Below are 27943 nucleotides of genomic sequence, written 5' to 3' on the forward strand. Positions count from 1 at the left end.
GTCTGCTTAACCTCCAGCCCGCAGAAGACTTTGCCCCCTCCATGCATCCACCTGGTGACCTAAAATGTGTCACTAAAAACGTATTTGTTGACGTTACACTCAGGGATTTGCTAAATGTCATGCTGTATATCTTGTGAGACGGAATTGTCATCGCACATTGACAGTGTTACATTTTTAATTTTTTTTGTCTGCGTTTGCATGGTAAAGAAATACTACATGTGGCAAGATTCATTGAATTATTTGGACTTTGCACTCACACCCCTCAAATGATAATCATCTTTTCTCTTTTGGTGACATTCTCTGAGGTGAGCTCATAGAGGAATGATGCCAAAAGAGTTTTCTGGTTCCTGTAATCATTTAAAAAAAAAGAAAGAAAAAAAGCAAGCAGTTAAGTCTACTGATAAATAGGTCGCCTCCTCCCATAAATGAACCCAGGAGATAACAGGAAGCTTGGCACATCATCTTCATGTGGGTGAAGGAGAGCCAATGCTCTCCATATGCTCCTTACTTACGCCCCCTTCCGGTCACTGGTGTTCTGAATTCAATGATACAGCGGAGGAGGAGTGCGCCATCTAGTCCTGGATGTTTACAATAGCAACTTTTAAAGTATTCGAAATAAAAGTACTGTGCAGAAAAATGACTCCTGTGACTGATTCATCAACTGATTGCAAAAATGGTGAAAGTGCGGTTCCAATTACAAAGCCAAAAGGGACACAGTGATGTTTGATTTTCCAGTCATACAATATTAAAAAAGAGCAATTAAAAAAAATTAGAATGTAATCTTATTAAGCTGGGACGCTGAAACAGTGAAAGGTCTTAGCATGAAAAATGCCTTTTATTTACTATCAATTGCCTACTTGATCAAATCCAATAATAGTTTTAGCGGTAATTGTGTTATTTGTTGGGTGGTTTGCTTTACAGTAATAGTTTTTTGTGTAGAAATCTTGCGAGGGAAGTAGGGAAAAAGCCTTGAAATCCATTTTCTTGGACTGGTCCAAACGTTGATGAAGGACACATGGAAAAATACAAGATAGAATTTCATTGCTCTTTCTTTTTAAAACTTATTTAGCTGTTTCATTTTTAAGGGAAAAAAACTGTTTTAACCAGTAAAAATGTAGGGAAAAGGTTTTCTCCCAATTAAATCAGCTGTAGCTCACTTATCTTGCTTGTTATATCGAGGGAAATACTGCATATTTATTTTTAAACGCATAAAGTTGCAGGAGGCTTATGAGTAAATATACAAATCCAGCTTTGAGAAAAACTAATGGGGCGTGTTCACCCTCCTCCAGGTCGAACATGTATGACACACGTTTGTTGTTGTAATACTCATGTCGACCAAAAGGGGCTGAAATGCACCACAACACACGTTCCTAATAATTCATGTTTAAGATTCATGTTCAAGAAAACTCTCCTGAGAGGGAACAATCTGATGCTCACTGACAGTGCAAAACACACAGACGCACACACATTCAAAAATAACAGTAGGACATTTAGTATGATACTTTTTTATTTTAACTTAAAAAGAGAGTGGATCCAAAACAGGGTTCAATAAATTAGAAATAAATATAATTGCTGTAATAATTAATACATACATTATAATTATTCGATTGCAAGAGTCTGACAGAAACAGGCCCTCAAAGGTTTTCTCTAGAAAATTCTAAAATCAAAATATTGCAATCCATTCAAATCCCTTCTCCCAATAAACAAAATAATTGATAAATTAGTAAATAAATAAAAAATAGCTCAAATATTAAAACCTCCCGAATAAAAGTGCAATCCCCCCTCCCCCGTGTTTCACCTAAAATCTAAGTAGAAATTTAAAATAGGTTAGTGATTTCCCATTTTACAATTTGGAATGTAATATCCCTTTATGAGGATGATGATGTTACTAGTGGTAGTAATAATAATAATAAAATAATAATAAAATAATAATAATAATAATAATAATGATAATAATCATGATAATAATTATGTTGCTGTGTCCTGTTCAGTGTTTATCTAAAGTAGTATTCTTTTTGCATTTTTTCTTGTTTTTTAAATGCTGCTCTTTGTAAACTAAATTATTTACAGGTCATTAGGATTTTCTCCAAAGTCTCTCTAACCTACTCATTTAATCGTCTTTTTTGTATTTTCTTTTATTTTTTTCTTTTTTATTATGAAACATCGGTCCCTCTATATTTGTCAGGTAATAGACATGTATAGACATGTTCGAGTCTATTGAAGTGATATATCAACATTTTGAATCAGTACCCTCCACATGTGCTCGGTCTGACTTGTCTTGACTGAATTTAAACACCCTGTTGGCAAACTCCACACACACACCAGGGTCAAAACAAGCTGGCAGCTCTGTGGGTAAGATGACTGACTTGTGAGAGCATTGTGTGTTTTTGTGAATGTCAGCAGATCTGTGTGTGTGTGTGTGTGTGTGTGTGTGTGTGTGTGTGTGTGCGTGTGTGTGTGCGTGCACGCGCGCGCTTGTGTATTCTTGCACTTTATGTACATTTGTATATCAGCCTTGTACCCTTTGAGGTTCAGTGTTGAGAGTGCATGTGTATATGTGTCAGTGTGCGTCAGTGTGTGTATGTGACTGCACTCCCTGGACGCTCAAAGGTAGCAGACAGTCTGAAAGCACACTGCACCTCCTCGGGATTCCACCTCGACTCTGGATTCTGAAAGGTCACCTGTGAAAGGAGGGAGAGTCGCGGGGGATAGAGGGAGTGATACATGGAGAAGGGGAGAGGGACAGAGAAGGACGGAGGATGTGTTAGAGATAATCCTTACAAATACACTCCAGCTCCTTGTTACTGTCTCATCAAACATGCCCCCTCCCATCAAACCAAACTCCTTTGTAGGGAACTGCTATCAGATATCTTGCAGCAACTTATGATGCTCCTAGCTTGTCTTCACGTTCATCTTGGTGAGTTAAAACAAGACAGCATCATTCACAGTTGTAAAGCTCTGGTTTCTCAACATGGTGCGTTAACACATACACACACAGTGTCTGAATCATGCAACTCAATACAGTGAAAGTCCGTTATTCATGTGGTCTTATGTCAAGTGTATGCATCGAAATGTGTGTGTACGTATGTGTGTCGATGTAGACTGAATGTGTTTATGTGTGTGGCCTTTGGAGAATGTGCTGCGCTCGTGTGCCTCAGATCATGGCAAGCAAACACTACTACTAACATGCATCACTCTCTGGCATTTGCAGTATAGAAATTCTGGGTGACAGTTTGGATCTGACTAATGAAGGGGCAGCAAGCTTCAAGGGTTCAAAGAGCGACTCATTATCCACAAGGATTTGTTATGTAAAAGTTTGTCTAGAAATAGAAACACAATCCTTTATTTATAATATGTGCTGCCACGTGACAGTGCCTCCTCACACAGGCCTGACAGCTGCTATGCATTTTCTCTCTCTTTTTTTTGAGGGGGGGGGGGGCGGGGGGGGGGCGGTCAAGATTAAGGTTTGGAGAGGATTATAATGACCTGAGATCCTTTATTGGCTATGTGTTGTTTTTCTCCCAGAATTCCTATAGTTGAAGGCTGTTCTCCAATAAGCAAGAGGCACTTGTTTTTCCACCATGACAACCACATACCCTTTACCTCAAAACACGAGCTAGAGAGACAGAAGAGTAGAAAGAGGAGGAGGTTGGGATGGAGAAAAGTGAAGATATAGTTCGACAGAGAAGGGGGGACAAGAAGGAAAGGAGGACTGGAAGAGGAGGAGGGGAGTAGTAAAGGGGAGAAACACCACAAAAGCAGTGATAAAGGATGTAAAAGAAACCAGGAAATATAAATGAAGGAGCAAATAACTAAGGTGCCACAACAAACAGTGTCACAAATCAGAATCAAGATTACAAAGTCAGCCTATCAGAGTACAACTCAACAAAATGCATGCTCACCCAAAATAGTGTGTTTTTGTCATCAAAGCTGAAGAGCAGTGAGCCTCATTCAGGAAATGTACTTAAAGCACTTTAGGACTTTTTTTTGGTCAGACAGGAAGTAAAGTCTGATGGCTTTTTAAAATGCCTTGCTCCTGACATCTACCATTAAAATCTTCACAAGTCTGGGTGACTGCCAGTTACAGAGGTTCACTATAGATGTGAGGAGTTACAAATAGCCATCAGGCTTCGCTTCTAGTCTGTAAGACCAAATGAAGGACTAAAGAAGTCTTATAGTGTATAAGAACAAATTGGTATATAAGAATATTTCATGAATGAGGCTCAGCATCTGTCTATGTCTCTTCTAAAGACAGAGCCCAAGTTTTGAATCATTTTGTATCCATATTTTAACTGATGTATTCTCTTCTACATAGCCATGACATGACACTCCTCCATTGCTGTTCATTGCATGATTATATCCTAATCGCTCTTTCTGAAATAGTTTATATAGTTTCCTGGTATTGTAAAGTAAAATCCACCAGTCCACTATGGAAAGCTCTCTACACACACCAGTCCAACAGGGATTATGTACTCCTGTATTACACACTAGCAGTGTAACACACACGTATGTACACATAGATGCCCACGCTCAATATTTTACCCAAACAATTTGTTAAAATAATAATGACACCAAACAGAGCGCTACAGAAACTGATCAAAAACAAAGCTGCAAAAAAATAACAAGCGTTGCTACAGAATTGATCAGATTACTATACAATGCTTAAGCATATCAAATATCCAATCAAATTGATTATGAGTACAGTCCTGGCTATTGACAGTTATTGATCAGTATGTGCACAGGTCAATACAAAATAAATTCACAATGCACCAAACACAGTCTGTGGTCACTACAGCAACAGGACATGCAGGTCAACGCATGGCTGGTTGCTCGAGGTGACAGAACAAAAATTGCCAAGGGCAACCAACACAGGCAATCAATCGCCACAGCAACCCAAACACAGGCCAACCAATCAACTTACAACAATGCGAGAGGAAGGGGGGGTCAGGGCTTTATCGGTCACTAGGTAACCATTGCCATAGCGATGGGGTCCTCGTGAATTATGATTGGACGGAAGGATCTGGGGTGAGGTAAGTTGCCGTTTCAGGAAAAGATCAAAACAGCAGGAAAGAAAATAAATAAGTGTGAAAGAAAATAAAAAGGAAAACAATGTTTTAGTATTTTCACTTTCCTGAGTTGATGATTTCTTATGAGTAACCCAATGCATTCTATTCACTATTTCATATGAAGATTTTCTTTTTAACCTTGAACCATTAATTAGCATTGTAATGTAAAAATTCAAGTTACATTATCCACTTACTATAGCTAACCTAATTTCATCCTCCTGCTCCCCATTTTCCCTTCTTGCCTCCCCCAGCATTCACCTTGTTGTGTCATGTCACTCATAACCTTTTCGCCACCACCTCACCTCTACTTATTTCTTCTTCCTTCTTTCAGTTGTCGCTCAGTATGGGCGGTTGGCATCCTTGGGCCTTTTGAGCTGCACTTTCAGTCTTTTCATGCCGATCTGGAAGCCATTCATCGCCTGGATGGCAGCCTGAGCACTAGCTGGGTTGTCAAAACTCACAAATCCTTGAAAAAAAAGGGGTATAAGAAACAATGAGAGAGAGGAAAAAAGAAACAGCGATATCCTTTTATTAGATCCTTACTCTGGTTAAACCAGTCCACAACTCACAGGGCCCTGTTTCGGGTCAGCTGTCTCGAGAATATTAAGAGCTCATGTGGGTGTGACCAAAAAACCCCTACCAAAAGCAGCTCGTGTGTGCATGTGTGTGTGTGCTCGCACATGCCTGTGTGCATGTGTGCGAGAGAGAGAGAGAGAGAGAGACAGAGAGAGAGAGAAAAAGTTAATGTTTTTAATGGAGAGTTACATGCTTGTGCTTTATTAACAATACAAAAAAACTCATTCGGAATATTTAATGTGGATATTTAGCCTCTTGCGAGGACAAAGCTCACTGTCAGCTTCTGTTCACAGTGGCTGGATCAACACCATGGACAGTGGTTAGTAAGAGTCAGTTGTCAACAGTCAACTTTTCATACTAGAATCAATAAAGCATAAATAAATTAATATTACTAAAGCATAAATTTAGCAATGGGAAGGTTTGGGACCTCAATTAACTTTTTATTTGTTGTTGGTCAAAGCAGATTGGCTCTCATACTGGGTCAGTGAGTGTGTCTGTTAAAAAAACACTGACTGGCGCATCACTATTGGTGTCACACCTCTCATTCATTTTATACAAGAAGAGGGAGTGTGGATGAAAATTTTAATTGACTCTATATTTCGTCTTCCATAAAACCACCCCCATTATAATCAATTGTCCTTTCCTCTTTCTGATACATCTGCCGTCTGCTTTCCCTCCCTCCATGCTCCTTGTCTGTGTATCTCACCGAAGCATTTGCTCTGGTTGGTGGCTCGGTCAACAAACACCTTCGCCGAGATGACATTGCCAAAGGGCAGGAACATTTGCAGCATCTCAGAGTCACTGAATTCCTGAGGCAGGTGGTAGATGAAGATGTTACAGCCCTCTGGACCTAAGACAAACCAACACACACACACACACACACACACACACACACACACACACACACACACACACACACACATTAGGGCAAAGTGTAGGGATGATCTCAAGCTGTGAACACCTTGTGATAAACAACTTTAAATCAGATCTTTATAGAGAGGGGTGTGGCCCCAACCAGACAGGAAGTCACATCACCTTCCCTCTGCTGCTGTTGCTGGGGCTGCTGGTGTTGCTGGGCAACCAGTGTTGGCTGCTGGGGGAACGGCTGCCCGACCAATCCGTATGCAGCAGGGTACGCCGCTATTGGGAGAGACAGTCAGTAAAATCGTCTGATTGGGTGAAACCAACAGGTGGCAACATGGAAGTGTCCAATAGAGTCATCTGAACTGAAATGTCTCCTGCTGAAGGTGAAAACTATTAAGTAGGATATACTAAACAATGACATTGTTAAACGGGGACTGATATTTACACATTACACTCCCCTTTTATTCTGTGGTTGTAAATCCTGTATATAGCCAGTTCTACAGTATAATATGCTGAATTACCACCAAGTAATGTGGCTCAAGGTAACAAAGAAATTAAATGAATCGTGTTATTTTCTTTCATCAAGTGTCCTTGAGGCATTTCCTTCATTGAAAAACAAAAAGCAAAACGGAAAGTCCACCCATTCATCAACGTTTTGTATGACTGTCAACTCAGTGGGTGTCACCTGACCAACCTTGTGATCTGTACACACATCTGTTGCCTCATTGCCCAAGAAATCATACATTATTTCTCAGATTCTATTTCCTATTAACTTGAATGTCTGCTGCCCAAAATGATGCGAATAACAATAACTTGGATTTTTCGTTATAATCTGAATAATCAGAAATAATCTATTGTAAATTTGGTTTCTGTGCAATCAGTTTGAGATAAGTAAATTAGGTGTTTAACTAATATTATGACTGGTCAGTGCATCCATCTGTCCATACTCTAACCTGTGTAGTGCTGCATGCCTGCGTAGGCCTGCTGTAGCGGGTCCAAGGCTGCTGCTGGAGTCTGAGCTGCAGAGTGAGAAAATGAAAAGAAAATTAAGATGATGAAATAAAAATGCTGTTCATGTTGACATCAAAACTGCAATTGTCTGAAGGATACATCTTGTGTCTTCAAATACCTTGGTATGGGTGTACACCATTGGTGTACAGTGCTTCTGTTGCTTGCTGTCCATTGGTCGGGGCAGGCACACTGCTGTAACCATTCACTCCTATTGGTGGAGGGAGAGCTGGCACTGGTGTTGCTGCAATGGTTGGTGGAGTGTTCGTCCCTGCAGGCAAAGATCACACAAACGATTTAGTGTGTTTCATTACAAATGTCATCTTGAAATAAAACCGACTAAAGCTCCTATGTGGTTTGGTAAAAGTAATCAAAGTACTCTCATGTTTTGTGCTATAATGTACAGTAATACGATTACACATTCTCTTCCACACAATCTAGCACCTCATTATGGGTTTGTCATCCATTATTTTATGAGTACTGAAGTGTGAGTAGGAGCATGTGTGAGAGCCTACCCGAAGACGGCGTGATGGGTGTAATGGGTGTGGCAATGATTCCGTTGGCATTGAGCGCCGCCATCTGCTGCATCTGTACAGCCGCAACTGTTGCCACAGGAGACAAGTACGCTGACTGGGCAACCAGGGCCTGCTGTTGGACAAGCTGTAGACAGAGACGGAAACAGAGAGAGGAGAAACAAAAGGGGGAGGATGAGGGGGGAGAAGGAGGAAATGAGTGAGGGCAGAAGACAAAGAGACAGTGACATGGTTATAGGAAAAAGAGAGAGAGGGAGACAAAGAGGAACAAAAAAATGAGAGGTAGGGACAGGGAGAGGGAGTGATGGAGGAACAGATGAATAGAGATCTAATTACAAGGCCATTATGTCCAGAGTCAGTGGGTTAATGGTTGTGTGTTGCAGCTAAGCTAATGCCAAATGACGTATGTTCTGTTGTCTGGGTAATAACATTAGCCCCAATTAGACCACTGATAGCCTCTTGAAACTTATTACATCCTCTCATATGCACAGCACTGCCCTTACAAACATGGTATGTGTGTGCATGTGTGTGTGTCTACAGTGCACTGCTTGCCTGTGCGTTAACTGCTTGTGTGTAGGCATTGTAGGCAGGGAAGTTGAGGGTCATGGGGCTGAAGATGCCGAGCTGGGAGGCCACCTGCTGCATCCTCCGCAGCCCCCGCTCCTTCTCTGTGTCGGCGAACTTCACCACCAGACTGGACGATGCTCCCTGCATAGTGAGAGATCCGACAGGTGCAATTAAGACCAACCTGATGTGTTGTTTATCTTATCGTATATATTTAATAATAGTTTCATTTTTTTATCCATTTAATCCAAATCACATAGGGTTCAATATAAAGGATGTTAACCACAGGACCAATGCATTCTTATAATATTTTCAAAACCTCACTTAGGCAAATGTTTTTGCAATTCATGAAGAAATTTAAGTACCAAATTGAAGAATATGTATCTATTTCTAATCCTTTCTAATGATGCATTAAACTTACAGGCATTGTGCGGCTCCCGTGCAAGCTGTTGATTGCAGCCTGAGCTTCAGCATGTCCCTGGAATTTTACAAACGCGCACCCTGTAGCCAAACAGCCAGCAACTGCATTAAATCACTAGGTATTGCCAGAAGAATGAAAATAAAACAGGGTTGATGTTTTGTTGTTTTTTTTTTTGTTTTAGGACATGAGCGTGTTACCTTTGCTGGTGCCGTCAGGTCCTCTCAACACAGTGCACTCATCTATGCTGCCAAAGGGCTCAAACAGCCTTCTGACGTCTTCATCACTCTGTTGCTTTCCCAGCATGCCCACAAAAAGCTTCCTGTCCTCTGAGAAACCAACAAAATGGGGAAGAGAGAACAATTATTTCTCTGGAAAGGGTCACACCTCAGTTGATCAATCTCTATCCACTGTGTACTACCTCTTTCCTCCACCAGGGAGCAGTATTTACATCAGAGAGAGAAAGGTAAGAGTCTGTGTGAAGCATGACTCCAAGTAACCTGCCAAGCACCCTGTTGAATACTTCGCATCTTTCTGATCCATTTTAACACCTTACCTTCTCCCTGTCAATCTGAATTGTATTTGTGTGTGTGTGTGTGTGTATGTGTGTGTGTGAGAGAGAGAGAGAGAAAGAAAGAGAGTGTGTATGTAAGTGCGTGCTTATGCATGTGTCTCACCTCCTCTGCCCTCGCTGTCAGCTGGTTTCACCTGGATTGGCCGATTCATCTGAGCAAAAGGAACATGAACACAGATGGTCAACATTTGCCTTAGTGCAGGACATTCCTATCGTAAAGGACTGACCTCAATATGTGTGAGTGTGAATGTGAGTGTGTGTGTGAGTGTGTGTGTGTGTGTGTTTGTGCATCCATGAAATTCTGTGACACTACAACAACAAATCCTGGGTAACAAGAGCACCTGAACTCTGTCCCAAGCTTCACCCATTCTATGTCAAACAACTTTACTATCCCTGATTCCCCCCCCCCCCCCCCCCCCACACACACACACACACATACACACACACAGTACTGGGGGGATTGAGAAGTGACAAGATTAAGAATGCAGGCCAGCTGATCTGGATTACAGAAGAACTACGGATTAGATGAGGGACAAGAGTAGGCTGAGATACTGTAGAGAGAAGGCAGGGGGGGAAAGGGAGGGAGCAGGGGGAGGAAAAAAGAGGGAGCGAGAGATTGTAGTGGGACGAGATGACAAGTGTGTGAAGGGGATGGGCACAGTCAGCTAAAAATAAAAGAATGGAGAACAGGAGACAGAGAGGAAGGCCTGGGGGACCCCGACTGACGAGTGAGAAGGCAGGTGTAGGGCTGAGAGAGGAGTACTGGTAGTGAATGGAGATGCTGGCAAAAACAAGTTTTACATGAAGAGAGAAGACCGAGAGATAGAGAGTGGGAGGATGAGAGCAAATCTAGCTCCTGAGAGGATGATTCAAAAGGAGTAAAAAAAAAAGGGGGGGAGGAGGGTATGATTCAGTCGTGACTTGCTCTGTTTAAAAAACGTCACGACTACAAAGATCCATCGCCTGAATGCGTGCACACGCATGTTCTGAAGAGCCCTTCATATACAGATACGCAGGTTTGTCCCACACATAGAAGCACACATGGAGAGAAAATACTACACACACACACACACACACACACACACACACACACACACACACACACACACACACACAGTGCTTAGTCATAGCAGCGAGGCAGTGAGACAGAGTGTTAATGCCAGGGGGATGGGGGTGGGGGGAGGAAGGCTGCAGAATGATGGCGATGAAAGAGTGTAGAAGTGCAATGAAGGGATAGAAGAAAAATAGCTCTGTCCCGGGCAGGGATGGAGGGAGTCCCAGAGTGAGGAGAAGAAGGGGAAAGAGATAAGAGGGGTGGATTAAAAAAAGAGCGTTATCGATTCACAAAATCAAGAGGACAAACAACAACGTGCTTATGTGGTCGGCACTCCTATTTTCCAATCTCAGCTACAACAAAGCTTCGAAATGAAACCAAAGCAAAGCAACCAGGCTTGGATTTAAAGTTCCTCCCTTTGCTGTTGCTGCTACAAATGCTGCTAATTAATGCCTTCTCACAATGCCACTCACAATGTGATTTTGGGGCAGTGGTGTTTAAATTAGTTGTGCCCGGAATCCATAAAGAATAAGGCGGGGAAGATAAAAACTCTGAATAGAGGATGATGGGTGTGGAAGAAATATAAGGGAAGGGGACGGAGAGAAGAGGAGAGGAAAGGAAAGGGAGGGGATGAGAAGGAAGAAGCCAGAAAGGTCCCAGTGGGGTGTTAAGGCAATGTAATGAAGCTGGTAATTGAGGAGAGGGCAGAGCAGAGAGAGACTGATCCATACATTTGATTAATCAGCTCTTAGCTGTCACCACAAAGCTATTGATCTAAGGCAAGCCGTCACACACTCAGACACACAGGCGCAAATACCTTGTGCACATCACACACACACACACACACACACACACACACACACACACACTCTCACAACATCTGCAGATGAAAGGATGATGTACATTTTTAACCTCACACCTTTATTGACTGGAGCTGTCAGCTTAAACATAAACTTACAGAAAATACACGCACACTCCGCCCTCACTGTTTCCTGTGACCTTGGATTCACTCCATCCATCCATCCATCCATCCATCCATCCGTCCATCCACCCATCCATCCATCCATCCATCCATCCATCCATCATCCCAGGACTGGTGTTATTGCTGTCCATCCATGCTGCCATCCATCTTGGGCTATCAACTCATCGATCAGTCCGTCTTGTTTATTGATTTCAGACTGTGTTGTAGAGCAGGCTGATTGTAGCAAGATTTGTGTCCACTAACCCTTTCTCTATCCCTCTATCTATCCATCACCTCTTCCACCCCCAACCCTCCTTCATTCGGCCTATTCATCCTGTAAAACAGCCTGAACCTAAACTAAGCCATATGAATGCAGGCTTATGACTCTCTGATATTTTGATGTCTTAATATGAAGATGGGAGTTAAAAAAAACAAGGGGAGATAGAGGGAAAGCAGCAGGTGAGTGGTGAGTGCCACCGCTACAAAGACAACACAATGGCATTGGAAAATTGGCATGGCAACCAAACTCGTTGTCATGGCAATTGTATGACGGCACACTGGGTAGGTAAACAAGGATGCTGGTTGCCAAGGGTGACCGCTGTGATCTTCTGGTAAACAAAGAATTTGTGCTGGAGAGTGCATCGCCTGCTTCATGTTATCCTCCCTCCTAAAATAATGCACACGTTAGTGAATGAATGAAGAAGATATGTGGACAGTATGAAGAGAAATAGTTGGCTTGGAGCTAAAGGAAGCGAGTGTGAAGGTGGGGGAACAGAATCTATATTGTAGTAGAGTAATTAAAATTCCCTTGAGCCTGAAAGAAAAATGCAAATAAAGTACAGTCCCTGCTCAGTCACACTGTACTCTGCTCCGTCTTTCTCTCCTTACTCGACGCACATGAACAGCCACACACTCCTTTCAAGTCAAATTAAACTCTAATTACTCACGTTCCAATTAAGTCTTAATTAACAGTAACATCTGCAAACATGCACACGTATACCGAGCTAGCTTTATGTGTTTTTATCTGTCCTGCTGCATACAAACAGCCAGTGTTTCTGTATCTGTGAGGAATTTGTATGTGAGCGGTGGCACAGACGATGCATGAGAGTGAGATATGTGATATATGAAGTTGAATGTGAGTGTGTGTGTGTGTGTGTGTGTGTGTGTGTGTGTGTGTGTGTGTGTGTGAGCTTGCATGATCACTGAGAGGAGGCACGTCCACTCCTACACGCATGACCAAACACTGCATTCAAACACAGATCCATTTGCATGCTGTGGCGCCAACACAAATACACACAGTAACATGTCATGGTGTCTTTTCCGCATAGTCAAAGAGAGCGCCTAGCATTTTAGTGCACGCAGAAACAAACATACTCCACACATACAGTTAATCTTACTCCCTGAGGCAATGCAGAGAGGATTGTGCCAGGATTAGGGGATATTAAATCCTTGGATTATCCAATCAAATCGTATTCTACCCCCTCCCCCACCTACACAAAATCAGTGGAACAAACCATCGCCCCACATCATGAGGGTAGGGAGGTAGTACACGCACTCTTTGGAGCATGAATTAAACTAGAGTTAAATCAATGTGATTATTTTGGTCCTTTTCTGTCCCATGGGACAATATTCCATAGCAAGAATCAAATGTCCCCACAAACAGAAATATAAAACTGATTATAGTGCACAATAAGACAACAGACAATAGGTTGTGTTTTTGTGGATACAAACATGCAAACACTCTCTCTTTGTAGTTCATCTTGACAAAAGCGCACACACACACACACACACACACACACACACACACACACACACACATATTTACACCCTTCCCCTTTCAATCTCCCTCTGGAACACTCCATCCACACAAATTCTTATGTCCATTTTTCCAGAGTGCACAAGAAAGGAAAAACTATTTTTATCCCTTCCCTCCGATCTGGCATTTTTTCTCTCTCTCCTTCCTCGATTCCCTGTTTCCACTCTCAACTCTCTCATAATCCCTGCGTACCGTGCCTGATGACACGGGTATCTCTGCTTTTTCACCCCCCTCCCTTTTTTCCATCCATTCTCTCCATTTCTTCTCCTTTCTGTATCATATTCACTGCTTTCCTTCATGTTGCTCCTGCTCTCTCTCATTTTCTCTCCATCATTGCTATATCTTGCCTCGCAGCCTTACAAACTCATTAGCATCTGTGTACCAAGCCCATATGTCCATTTGACAAAACCAAAATTGTGCCGTTGCAAGGAAGCGTATTATCAACAGTATTTTGTGTCTAATAAGAATAAAGAGTCGTTATAATGCAGTACAAAAAAATTATTTGCACTGATTTTTAATGAAAAAACTATTTTATCTATTGCAAATTAGAGGTTTGGCATACTGAAAAATTAAATCTCACCATATTATTGACTGATATTGATGGCAATATTGGATTCTGGAAGTTTTAAAAAATATTCACACAAATATGAATCATTTGGAACAACTGCAAAAATTCATTGGCTGATCCATTGAGATTGACTTTTGTTTTTCAAGCTAAATGCCAGGATTCATCAAACCAGTCATCAATGATTTGTATCTGCTAATCCTTCCCAGGGATACAGGGCTTTTCTTTGTTTAAATAAAACCACGCAAAATATTTTTTAGGCTTTCAAGTCAGCTGAAAAAGCATTTTAAGCACACAAAACAATGGGCATTACCCGTTTTCTGACACAATTAATTGATTAATTGAGAGATGAATTGGTACTAAATTGGTAAGCTGGAACAGTTAGATAACTTTCATCACAAAGCTGCCATAACAGTTGGAACGCAAAGCTGGACTGTAGCATTCAGCACTGTGGCTCCATGATCAAACTCTCATCCACAGCTGGGTGAAGATGTGAGAAACAGTGAGAGAGAGAGAGCGTGAAGGTGGAGCAGCTCAGCTCCACCCCTCTTGTTTCCCGTCTCTCTATCTCATCACGTTAGGCTTTGCATCCCCTAAGTTACCTAGCAACCTGGCATCTCGCTCAGCTCCGTTGCCAGGCAACCGGGGCCTGCAACCATAATACAACCTCCTGAGCAGCCCATCCCCCCCTCCATACCCCATCACCCCCTCCTGCTCTGATCCCTCCCTCTTCTGTCTCTCTCATTCCATTCTTCACACCTGAGAAGTACGCACCTTCTCCTCCACTCAATTCTTTATTTGGCAGTTAACCCTTCATCAGCCTCTCTAGTGGAGCATACCAACATATCTCTCTCCTCTTCTGTATGGTAATACAGGCAAACCATCCATAAAGCAGAACTAACCACCTTGTTGATTTGTATGATATTATGTGTGAGCATTCTGTATGCAGCAGCGAAGCACTCAGTGAAATTTGATCCTTTGGATTTAGTCCCACATAATCCAACGGGACTATAGCGGATAAGTGTTAGGCCTATGCACTTGGACCTTCTTTCTATTTTAGGGAGTGTAAGTCCTTTGGGAAATGAGCTGGTGAATTAAAAAGGCGACTCAAAGCCATACAAATTCATGATTGCAAAAATCTCATATGGACTGGGATTACATTCAATAGAGTACCCGTGACACATTTATGGATGCTCACATAGTTACAACATGAGGTAATGCAAAATAAATAAACACAATGCAAATAACATTCCTAAAGAGACTTAAAAAAAACACAATCTTATCTCCTCATGATTATTTTTATGCACATCCCATTCAATCAAATAAATGTATGCCTAAATCACTTTCTGTTTTATGTGAAGAATAATATATTGGTGCGTGTTTATATTTATTAAAATATTCAATCTTAACTGTAATCAGTTTACCCACAAGATAGATATTTGGTTCATCGGTCTCCAGGCAGAATCTTTAGAACACCTTATTTATTGTCATTGCACAGAAAAACAAAGCAGTGTTTTACCTTTACCTTTACCTCATCATGAAATGTTCTAGATGTTCTTTTAAATTCTGCAGCTCTCTTATATTCCCCCAATACTTTATGATTTTAAATCTTCACTTGACCTTTTATTTTCTTTTTTATTATACAAAGGACAAGAAAAATGGTTTGAAGCAGAACTTTTTCATGATTCAGAAGATGTGATGGAAACAGAGTTACACACTCCTTGTGCATACAGAGATTATGTTTCTAGATCCATCCATCCATTGTCTTCCGCTTATTCCTGTTAAGGGTCACGGGGGGGCTGGAGTCTATCCCAGCGTCTACGGGCGAGAGGCGGGGTTCACCCTGGATAGGTCGCCAGACCATCATATTACCAACATGTAGAAACAAACAACCAGTCACACTCCCATTCATTCCTACGGTCAATTTAGAGTATCAATCAGCCTCGTCCCCAATTGCATGTCTTTGGACGGTGGGAGGAAGCTGGAGTACCAGAGAGAACCCACACAGGAACAGGGAGAACATGAAGACTCACACAGGAAGATCCCGTGCCTGAGCTGGGACTCAAACCCGGAACCTTCTTGCTGTGAGGCGACAGTGCTGACCACTGCACCACCGTGCAGCCCCTGCTTCTAGATCCATAACTTTAAACTATATCAAAACTTAAATGAAATAGAAAGACACAGAATGCAAAATTAAACAAGACTATTTATACATTTCAACACCTGAATCACAACCTCTGTGCATCCTGTTAATTAGCTATCACTACAGGAACATGGTTGCAAACAGTGGTGATCTCCATTATTACCGCCACCAGAAATATAATGTTGGTAAGATCATGTAAAACCTGTGGTTGATTTTCATGAACGGAGCATGGCTGAAGGGATAATCCACTGGATTTTTGGGCAGATTTTTGTGTGTGGTCTTCAGAATTTTGAAAATGTAGATTACTATTTCCAAAATGGCCAAGCTAGAACTAGAAAGAACGGATTTGTCAGAGGCAATGCTCCACAATCCAAGAATCTGCAGTCCATTCTTATAGAAGGCCAATGAAAATAAGATATGAAAACCTAACAGCGGAACCAAGACGTTTTGGCATTTCTCAGTGATGATTCTATTTGATTTTATTGAATAACTAACCAAATCATTTGCAATACATAATATGTCTCTTGATGAATTTATAAAAAACGAATGTTACTGTAAATGAACAATATCACAGTTATCAAAAGTACAACAAGGCTTAGTTGTCTCTGCTCGGTCACACAATAGCAAAGCAGGGAGCACAGAAGTGCTTCATCCTGTTGGACAGAGCACTGAGAGGCATGCCGATCTCCGTCAGTATACATGGCAGGATAAAGCTACGGCTTCACCCTGGCCAGTGTGAAAAGACTATTATCTATGCAGCAGTTTGAAGTGTGGATGGACAGGCAGTCTCAGTGTACTGGCGCACCCCAGGTGCAACTAAAGTCCCTCATCCCCTTACTCGCCTAATCACACACACACACACACACACACACACACACACACACACACACACACACACACACACACACGCTGACAAAAACCCGTAGCCCCTCTGACAGATGTCTCTGTTCAAAATTATAGAAGTGCGCCCTCACTCCCTCCCACTCCTCCACCACCCAGAAACCCCTTTCTTACACACACCACCCGCCTGCCCCTTCCTCCACGCTCATTATGGTAAACTTTTGTCTTGTTTCCTCTTTCTCTCTAACCTGACCTCCTCTGCTCCTCCCCCGTCTCACCCTACCCCCTCCCTGTCTATACACCCCCTATTCATCCAAAACCTCTTCATGGCCCCCCTCCACTGCTCTTAACCCCCCTTTTCATTCAGACGAATTGAGACAGTCATTCAAGCCTCCTCACGTGAGCTCTGCACTATACATTCATCCCTGTGCAGACATAAATATTACAGATGATGTGTGTGTATGGTCCAAAGACTCATGCAGACAGATCCTCATTGACACTCCGTCAATAAAAATCACAAACAATTGATGGAAACAGTGTCGCCACATTAGTAACACGCTGCAATTAAATATAAATATATAAAACATGTCAATGCTTCCTTTCCAAAAAGACAACAGAGATGCAGTTGGTAGCTTACCAAATATCTGAAAGGCATCTAATAAAATCTGTGCTTGGCCGCTGGAAAATCCAGAGTGACTGTTACAGTACTGAAGTAAAGAGGGAGGGATGTTTGCTATGTGATCTGGCACCGGAGCTCAGTAGCACTGCTCAGTGATCTAAGCCTACTCAAGTGCAAATGCTCAGATCTGGGCATCTGTTGAGGTTCCTGCATTTAAGTGATTTTTTGGCACACTGTGTTCTTGCATTTCTGTATTTAATGATAATTAGAAGAAACAACACATACATAAATGAAATACTATTTCCTTGTCTTTTTGCAATCATCAGTTAAATTCATTTTCTTGTATTAATCAGTGGGACATATGAATCTTTAAAGTCAATTAACTGAAATGGAGATTCAACCAGTCACAGCACAAAGGAGTACGTGCCTGGTTTTCGAAACTCATCACTTGAAGCTCACAGTTAATCCAAGATTTAAACAGTCACACTAAAGTTACACACGCTTCTCTTTTAGTCAAGTGAGTTTAAATTGTTTAAGATCAGTATGGAATAAGATGCAAAAATGATGACAGAAAATTACGAAACTTTTTTAAAAAAATTAAACTTAATTTAAATAGTCCCTAATGACAAGTGACAAAAATTGGCAGATTTTGCATGCAGATTTTTGTGGCTGGCCGGATTTACAAAACAGATGGTGTGTGATATGGCCTCAACTCAACTTTAGGCTACTTTAGAGCTCAGCATCTGAGAGACAAAGGTTTGGCATTGAACAACCACGTACCCTGGTAATCATGTGCCTACAGAACATCCTCATGAACTTTATATCCAAAGTGGCCTAGATACAAATGTTTTTCTTTGAGTGTGTGTGTGTGTGTGTGTGTGTGTGTGTGTGTGTGTGTGTGTGTGTGTGTGCACGCGCTTGCCTTAAAGATGCAGGTGCTCTCTAGGGTCAGGCTTTTATGAGGGTATGATTAGATTCTGCCTCAATTTTGTGGTGAAATATGAGACAGGCTCTCTTTCTGCCTCCATGTTGCATGCACAAATGCACAGCACGCACACACACATGCATGCACACACACACTCACGCATGCACACAAACACACACTTGCAAAAGAATTGTTTTAAAGAAGCAGACTGAATCCCTCTTGTTCCAAGCTGTACACAACCCTAAACACACCACAAACACCCCTCTACTCTGCATATCCCCCTTTATTGCAGACTCTGGCTCCACCTTTTTCTTTCTACATATTGCACACACACATGCACACACACACACACACACACACACACACACACACACACACACGCACACGCACACGCACACGCACACACACACACACACACACACACACACACACAGATTCTACACTTGTCCCCCTAGTCCCTTCCTATCCCACACACAGTGAGGATAAAAATAGAGAAACAGAATGGGGGGGGGGGGGGGGGGGGCGATACACATCACAAACCCCATCAGGCGGGGAGAGATACAGGCAGAGGGATGGCAAAGGAAGAAGATAGAGGGAAAATGAAAGAGAGAGAGCGAGAAAGAGAGAGAGAGAGAGCTGGGCTCTGTTCTAAATTGAAAGTGCAGCAGTAAGCAGTGAAGGGGAATAGTAAACAGTGCTGCTGACCACATAAATATGCTAAATTAGCCCACAAAGTCGCCCTAGTGGATAATTGCTCATCATAGCTTTGGCCCATTGGGAGACTGCCTGTCAGGCATCTTAGATTCCACATGGAAACACACAGAACATGCACACATTACACATTCTGAATGGATCTGATAAGCATCAACAATGAGAATCGATGATGGGAAACTTGCAAATATTGTGCCAGGCTTTTACAAAAAAGTACCAAAGTAGTCACGGAAAGACACTACTAACTTCGGATTTTGAGGGAATCCAGATATTGTGTGATGTAGGGAGAGTTCATCGCCATATATTTGGCGTCTTTTCATGAATTAAGAAATGTAACAGTGTAAAGAATCCACAGTGTTGTCACCCCTGGCTCATTATTGCTGTAGCCCATGTGAGTCCACACACTGTGCATGCATACAAAGTATAGTCTTTCCAGCCCAGGTCATAAATAACAAATTAACTCTTTCTCTCTTTGATCCAGGCTCAATAAACGACGTAACAGCTCCTGTCATGCTTCCATGATCCAGCTGGAACAGGTCCAGTTTATCGCCTTGAGAACACTGTCATACCATATGCATTTAATCAATACTACAACTGCAAAGTTTTATTATATTTTCCATAAGTGTATTGATCCTCTGCTGTATCAGTTATTGTTAACTACTTGTCATGTGGTGCTTCTTCTATCTTTTTAATAATTTAGTAGTCAGCCAGTGTGTCACGGGAAGCATTGTGTGTGTGTGTGTGTGTGTGTGTGTGTGTGTGTGTGTGTGTGTGTGTGTGTGTGTGTGTGTGTAAGTGTGCGTGAGTGTGTGTGTGTAAGTGTGCGTGAGTGTTTGAGTAGGCTTTGGTTTGGCTCTAATCAAAGAACAGTGCTCCCTGAACAGCAGTGAAGCATGACAACACACACCTGGTAAGCTGCTTATCACACTTTAATTTCACCTATGCTGAGATGTGCGGATGCCAGCATGACCAAAATTATGTGTACGCATGTTTGTATTTGGGATTGTGTATGTGTGTGTGTGTATGTGTGTGTGTGTGTGTGTGTGTACGTGTATGAGAGCGTGTATGTGCTGTGAACACTTGGTGTATGTGTTCGAGGCGGAATGAAGATGAATGGAGTGATAAGCACAGGGAGAGGAGAGTGCAGATTAAATGGAGAGAGAGATATCAACAGCAAAGAACAAAAGAAAAAGATAAGGGGAAAGATTACAGAGGAAATACAGCAGCAGTGGGCTTGGAAGAGATGAAGAGATAAAGAGAGGGTGGAGGGAGATAGGAGGTTAAAATCTAAATGAGTGAAGTGTGACCGTATGAAAAAGAGAGAGGGAGGAAGAACGCATCGGCGCATGAAAATGACGACAGGAGATTTTTGTATGAATTCCATGCGCATTTGCATGTTTTTCAAATGTCTATGATAGCATTATGTAAAGTCTTTAATGCCACTTGTGTCGCTGTGGGGAGTAAAGCTATGAGGACGACTGGAAACCGATGATGAAGTCAAATCGTCAAATTTGGAAGTGTGTGACTTAAGCTGCATTCTGTATTTTATGCATTTGAAGATCTGAACTGTTCTCTTTCATTTAAATACACACTTGATGACAATCAAGCTTCGGAAGCTAAAAAAAATTGCTTTACATGATAATATCAACTCGCATAACATTAAAATGTTCCACTTCAGTTCTGGTAATTTTGTCAAACTGTACATCATGCTGAGTATACTTTTTATAACCAAAAAAAAGATGAGAATAGTATAAATCATTCTGTATCTGAACATTATTCTTCTTCTTCCGTCTATCTTTTGCGACATATCAACAGTCCAAAGATTCATCAGGGATGTCACGTCCTTCTAATGCTTCTCCTAGACGGAAAGTTTTACAGCTCTGAGACCTGCCCCCTTGAATTTGTTGACTAGAGGCTGAGCCCTGACCTCTGAACTTGGACACACGCTGTCAGCCTCCTGCCACCATCCCTCTGGACTAACAAGACACACACACACACACACACACACACACACACACACACACACACACACACACACACACACACACACAACTCACAAAACCAACCAGTGATGTACCTCTCTTGCTCCGTGAACAGGAAATAATAATAGTTCACTGAATGTGTCTACTTATCAGCTTCACGACTGAATGACTGAGATTCTTATTTGCGTCCTGTTCACCATCTGACATCAATGTGTACGAATGAAAATTACATTTATTCCAGCACATTTTCACCTGCGTATTCCCATTTGCTTCGACCCCAACATGCAAATCTGAGTGAGAAATTCAATTCTCTAGTGCAAATAAGCGCTGATATGTGACAGCTAAACATGAGCTCTTTCATGAGGATGCATCCCAGAGGGGAATCTCTGCTGCACATCTAATACACCCAAACATCTGTGCGCTACTGTGGGACTTGCTTGTGGTTCCACTGTTACTTTTCTGCCACTGATAACATCTCTCTCTCTCTCTCTCTCTCTCTCTCTCTCTCTCTCTCTCTCTCTCCCTCTCCCTCTCTCTTTCTCTCTCTCTCCATCTCATGCTTCCTCTCTGGGTCCAAATTAAACACAAGGTGCAGGCCACTCTGATAAGACCATCTGTTCATCTCTCGCTCTCTCTCTCTTCTCTCTCTCTCTCTCTCTCTCTCAGTCCTTCTGTCTTTTTTTCCCTCATTTTCCAATCTGACAGCCTACTGCTCCTGACGAAGCTAGTACTGTGAATAAGAGGTATTTCTCTCTCCAGCCCTCTCCGGGCTTGTTGGAAACATTCAATCAGTGTTGAAACCCATCAGTGCGAGTGTGTGACCAACAGAAGCACATCTGCATCAGCTCGCCCTGCTAGTTTTCATTCAACTATATTGAAGTTGAACGCCCTGCTTGGGAGAGAGAGAGAGAGAGAGAGAGAGAGAGAGAGAGAGAGAGAGAGAGAGAGAGAGAGAGAGAGAGACAGGGATTGTAAGATTCCCTCTCAAATCTCCACACACACACACACACACACACACACACACACACACACACACACACAGACACCTCAGTGCCACTTGCCCCACAATGAGCCCAGGATCTGGCTATGAAAATGAGTTTGTGAGAAACTAATCATGCAGCTTAACAAGTGGAGCCGAGAAAAGGGGGTGGGGGGTGAGGGAGGAGATGGGGGTGTGAAACGGTCAAAAGGGTCAACTAATCAAGAGGAGGGGAAATGAGACGAACCGTGCGGGGTGGGTTGGGGTGTGTGGAAGAGATGGAAAGGGTGAGGGAAAGAGAGCGGGACTGACGTTGAATGGAGGACTTAGGAGAGGGGTTACCATAAATGACTGTGAAATAAGAATCCGAGGGGGAAGCGTGAGTGTGCAGTGAGGAGAAAAAAAAGAGTAATAGACAGCAAGAAAAGAAGAAGCGGATGAAAGAGGGATACCATGAAGATATTTTAAGGAGCGAGCGATGGAAGGGCTGGGGGTAGTGAAGAGAAAATTCTGTAATACTCTCCTGCTGCAGAGAAACAGGAGAGGGGGACAACGGGAGGAGTTGAACAGAGGACGGAGGGGATTTGAGAGAGAAAGAGAGAAAAAAGATAAAATGGAAAAAGGGAGAGAGCATAGAGGGATGAGGGGAAAATAAAAGGAGGAATAAGGAAGAGATGAAAAGGAAATTCTTTGGAAGAGAGAAGAATGTGACAGTGGGAGGATGGGTGAAAGAGAGGGATAAATCATCTGAAGTCATTTCTAAATCCTGTCAAAGAATAGAGAGAGGGAGGAAGGAGAGGGGTAGAAAAACGGGTGACAGGTATTGAGAAGTGATAGAACTAGACCTTACAGAGTGGGGAGGTGCCTCGAAGGTACAATACATCCGCTGAAATTTAGAAATGCAAGGATCTTTCTGATTTGAAAAATGACATAAAACAAAAGTACACCTACCAAAATAAGAGAGCGTTTAATTAGCGGGAGAAGTTCAGTTTGTATAAATCAGGCAAATATTTTGAAATAAGGAAAATCTTCATTGCAGATGTCCCAGTTCATTTCTTTCAGGATATTTGGCAAAAAAGTGGCTAGACAAAGGAATGATATCTGTTTCAAATAAATCTCCAAAGGAAAATTCCTCATATGGAATTGGCAGTACTGATCATTTATGTAGAAATCCACTGCGTTAGAGAAAGCATATATGGTGTCCCTGCACTGGAACATAGCGGTTGTTGATGTCATCAGCGGGAAAGGTTAGGGGATGAGCCAAAGGACAAAGGGCAGCAGGAGAGAAAGGAATGAGACGCAGCAGACAGTCGAGAGGTGATTTTCACAGAAAGGTCAGACTCCTCAGTGGGCTCTAATTGGATTAATGTCATTATTAACATGCTGTGCGTGTGTGTGCGTATGTGAGTGTGTGTGTTGTGTGTTTATATGTTCGCATACAGACACATCCCTGCTGCAAGGAGAAGCATGATTGCAATATTTAAGTATGTCCTATGCAGGGATTTGCACTCGTGTGTGTCAGACCCCCCCCCCCCAGCCTTTTTCTTCAGGCTCCAACCATTTTCACAGAGATCTTATCAGGAACCCAGCCTGCAGAGAAGGTGCAGGAACTGAAACTCTGATCAGTGGCAGGGCGACACGGAGAGAATGAGATTGAGAACGGCTCAGAGATTGTAAATGCACATTCGCCGTTCTCTTATAACCGCCACAAATTCCGTAGAGATAAGAGAAGAAAATGTCATTTCTACGACACGTCCTGTTCTTTCACAGCGGTCTTTATTGAAGAGAGCTGTGTGACTCTTTTTTTAATTAAAAAAAGGAGAAGAAGAAGAAGCAGGATAAAAACGTGAAATGTTTAAAACAATTACTGTAAAATCTGCTTTTTACTGCAAGTGGAAATCAGGTCAGTGAGAGAGAGACAGAGAGAGAGAGAGAGAGAGAGGGAAAAAGAGAGACGGAGCAACAGAGAGGTACACAGATCTCACAGAGTATCCCATCCATAATGAACAGTGTCCTACCCCAGCTCAGCTGCAGCACACGATCCCTCACTAGAGAGACTCAGGGAGACTGGGATGAGACAAAGGGGAATGGCCACATTAATTACACACACTCTCTAGGCGGGAGCTATCACCGGAGGCTAACAGAGGGACTGACAGAGATGGAGAGACAGAGCGAGATAGAGAAATGGAGATGATAATGCTCACGTAGTACCCTATGTGTCTCCTCCGAGAGGGGGGGGTGTTTATCCTTAGCAGCAAGACGCCTGCTGACTGCTGAGTTATGTCACAGTGTTACTAATGGGAGCTGAACCTCCACACACACTCACACACACACACACACACACACACACACACACACACACACACACACACACACACATACACACACACTGTTGTGAGGACACTTGTACACGTCCATACCAGGCAGATGGCTATGATATATGTGTAAGGCTGTGTTGCATAAATGTCTGGAGATGTATGTTTGTGTTGTGCACTTACCCCCGGTAGTGTTTTCTGCTCGTGTAAAGCACTCTGGGCTTTAAGCGCAGACTCTCTTGCACAGTATGTCAGAAACGCACATCCTGTCAGATAGATAGAGAGACGGAGAGAGAGATGGAGAGACAGAGAGAGAGAGAGAGAGAGAGAGAGAGAGAGAGAAGGGGGAGAAGTAGAACAGGTCAGGGAGAGGCTCAAATATTTGTCATCCTCTATCTCTCATCTACAAACACACACATACAGTCACACACCATTTTCTCCTGTTTCATTTGACCTCCCTTATTACTTGTCTTCTCTTATGAATAATTACTTGGCGTATTGTGCAAGGGGTTAAAATATAAATATTCATGCACTGTAACTATACTTGACAACACCATGATGATGCACTTTAGAGCAGAGAAGGGCACTCCACGGCACGGCACATTTCAGAACGTCACGGCACGAGTCAGCACACATGACAGCACCACAGACGTGTGCGGCGGGCTAACAAGGCCTCACAGGCTTGGCACAGTCAGGTTCCTGCCCATACCAACCACTATGCATGCCTCACGATCACTCCAAATACACTCCCTCTGTTTTCCTATGTGCTGTACCTGTGTCTGTGTGTGTGAGGGAGGGGTAGGTAGTAGAGCTGGCTGGCCAGAGCTGTTTACTACACCTGTCACCAGCACTAAGACAACAAGATTAGCAGCAGGTTAGAATCCCGTTGACATCTCAGACGGACTAATGTAGATTCAGAGTAAAGAAGAGAAGATTTGATGATTAGGATGTTCACACAGAGTTTACAGGTGGAGAACTGAGAATGACTCAGGAATAGGGTGAAAAGACGATTAAATAAAGGCCAAGATACTAACATGCAGGAAAGTACACGGCACACACATCAGACACACACACATGCATCTTATGATCCATCTCATTGCTTTTAAGAGGAGCTTATTGTTGCTGTGGGGATTCTCCAAACACCAGATTCTTCCCCCTGTATCACCCAGGCTTACAGGCCCATTACACTGATTGAAGCATACAGCCTAATCTGGTTCATCACACACAGGACCCCAGGTCATTGTGAGTGTGTGTGTGAGAGAGAGGGTGTGCATGTGTTTTTTTAAAGTCCGTTTATCACTGACCTGTTAGAAACAGTCATCGTGTCTTTATAATGTATTATAAACCTGTTCATCAAGCTGTTGTGCAGTAGTTTACATGGCCTGAGTTTGTGTGTGTCTTTATAATCTCACACTGCAACGTTAACGGGAGATGGAGACGAGAGGAGGTGTGACAGTTTCCATGGAGACGTGTGACACTCTGCTCAGGCAAATACACCCTTCTATTTGCCACATGTCTATCTATGTAGCTTTCTATTATTTAAGCTGTGTTAGGATGGTAAAACCCACCTTTGTGCATGCCAGTGTATTTGTCTTTTATCACGGTTAGCTCATAGATCTTGCCAAACTGCTCGAAGATAGGCTTGAGATCCTTCTCTTCCAGATTCCTGGGAATCTGCCCCACAAAAAGCTTGATGGCGTCGGCCTCCTTCATCGGGACAAAACGGAGAGGGCGACTGGGTGCTGCTGTAGAGGGCCAAAGAGATCCGGAGCAGGTATCTCTGGAGAGGAGCAACCGATCCTGGAGGAATCCTTAGGAAAAAGAAAACAGTGGTAGTATTTGTGGTCAAAATCAAAGTAGGAATCCTAAAAATGTTCTTTGTGTTTTATAAGTGCGTCTTGAGTGTCTAGAAATATTTTCAAATAATTATTTCACAAAACAGAATTCTATACCCAATATATCAAAAATAACCGTGAGCTTATATCTATAGCAATTTATTACTATTTCTGATAGTATTCTAATAATTCTGGTTTAAAATTTTTAAAGATGTAGGGTTCAAAAACATATCCAAAAATCTGGATTAAATATAATATTGCATCTAGCTAAAATTTGTGCCCCCCCAAATTGTATCTTATTAAAGACATTATTTAGAGTATTTATTGCCTAGTCTGATGACAAAGAGCCTCAGCAGCTTCTGGTAAAACAATTATGCAAATTTTAATTAGCCAATCAAAAAACAATAATGGCACTATTTTCTCCAATTAAATACATATCAATGCAAAATATCAGGAAGGATGCATGAGCTTTTTGTGGACAAACAGGATCTCCACATATTAAAAAAGAGAACTGGGATTGGGGGTAAATCATTGCAATAGAGCGGGTTCTTTGTTTAGCCAGCTGTAGGTTACAACATACACACGGATGTCATGGGGCTCCCTTGCTCTTTGTCCGATCCCCCCATCAATGCACACACACACACACACACACACACACACACACACACACACACACACACACACACACACACACACACACACACACACAACAGAACACCAGGAATTGTACAGGCGTCATATATAACAGTTCTTACCGCTTACAAATGATGCTGGTCAGATGTCAAATCCCGAATGAAAGAGAGATGCTCGGCTCTTGTCTTCTCTCGTCCCGTCCTCCTTCCTCCCCTTTCTGGATGCTCCGCTCTTTGTGCCTGCCGTCTCTCCCTCTCCTCCTCCTCCTCCTCCTCTTCTTCTTCCTCGGTGTACACAGATACTATAAGTTGTGTTTTCACAAATCCAGCGTTCCCGGTTTGGAAAATCTCGGAGGTGGCGGAGAAGAGTCTTGGCAGGTGAGTCCCAAATCACAGCCTGTCACCAGTCACCTGAAATTCAACCTCTCGACTTCCAGAATCTTCAGAGGCTCGAACTAGCTTCACTTTCAAGACTCTTTAATTCTTTTATGATTACAAAGTCGTAACTTAATTTACGGTTACATCCAGCTGTTTAAATTTAAGTCCCTCCTCTAAAACGGCTCTTTAAGCCCCGCCGTTACCGTTCAACCCTTTTCTCTCTTATCGTGCTATTTTCATGTTCTGGTTACGTCTCACCCGTCCAACGGCTGCATTTCTTTTCACATCCGATGCCGGTATCTACTCTACTCTATCTCTCTCCCTCCCCCTCCTCTAACCAAAGCGGTTGCTAGCTTGTGACGTAACTAAAGGGACGGTCAACAACGATTTCCGCCGTACTCACCAGCAAAACTGCAATATCACCTTTCTCCCGCTCATTCATACAGACCTAAAATTGTCGCACACGGGATTTAACTATTAGGTTTGTGCCCACAGTTCATATTTCTTTTAATTTGTTTTTTCAACTTACCCAAGGTGAGGTTTGCGGGTGACACTTTTTTGACGGTGCCTTGGCGGCAGTGAGCG

General features: G+C 42.5%; 1 protein-coding gene across 1 annotated transcript; it reads right to left on the minus strand.

Moving 5' to 3' along the window:
- Nucleotides 1–1489: 1489 nt before the first annotated feature.
- LOC147253279 (CUGBP Elav-like family member 3) lies at nucleotides 1490–27692 on the minus strand. The gene is made up of 14 exons (XM_086218371.1): nucleotides 27104–27692; nucleotides 26082–26324; nucleotides 24697–24779; nucleotides 9707–9755; nucleotides 9230–9358; nucleotides 9033–9112; nucleotides 8600–8755; nucleotides 8030–8174; nucleotides 7636–7785; nucleotides 7460–7525; nucleotides 6678–6782; nucleotides 6349–6492; nucleotides 5369–5532; nucleotides 1490–2681 (listed from the first exon to the last, which is right to left on the minus strand). Exons 2-13 carry the CDS (start codon nucleotides 26224–26226, stop codon nucleotides 5405–5407), a joined length of 1380 nt encoding a protein of 459 aa, XP_086074497.1. The 5' UTR covers nucleotides 26227–26324; nucleotides 27104–27692; the 3' UTR covers nucleotides 1490–2681; nucleotides 5369–5404.
- Between the last annotated feature and the right edge of the window lie 251 nt (nucleotides 27693–27943).

Source organism: Aulostomus chinensis, chromosome 11, assembly GCF_037954235.1.
Source record: "Aulostomus chinensis isolate RoL2024-O1b breed Wild chromosome 11, RoL_Achi_v1.0, whole genome shotgun sequence".
Lineage (NCBI taxonomy): Eukaryota > Metazoa > Chordata > Actinopteri > Syngnathiformes > Aulostomidae > Aulostomus > Aulostomus chinensis.

Excerpts from the sequence above, each read along its gene's own strand:
- LOC147253279 (XM_086218371.1), bottom strand. The coding sequence starts at position 26,226 with ATGAAGGAGGCCGACGCCATCAAGCTTTTTGTGGGGCAGATTCCCAGG. Across the intron at positions 24,780-26,081 it reads ATACACTGGCATGCACAAAG|GATGTGCGTTTCTGACATAC; the intron begins GTGGGTTTTACC and ends TCTATCTGACAG. Across the intron at positions 9,756-24,696 it reads AGCAGAAAACACTACCGGGG|ATGAATCGGCCAATCCAGGT; the intron begins GTAAGTGCACAA and ends CCTTTTGCTCAG.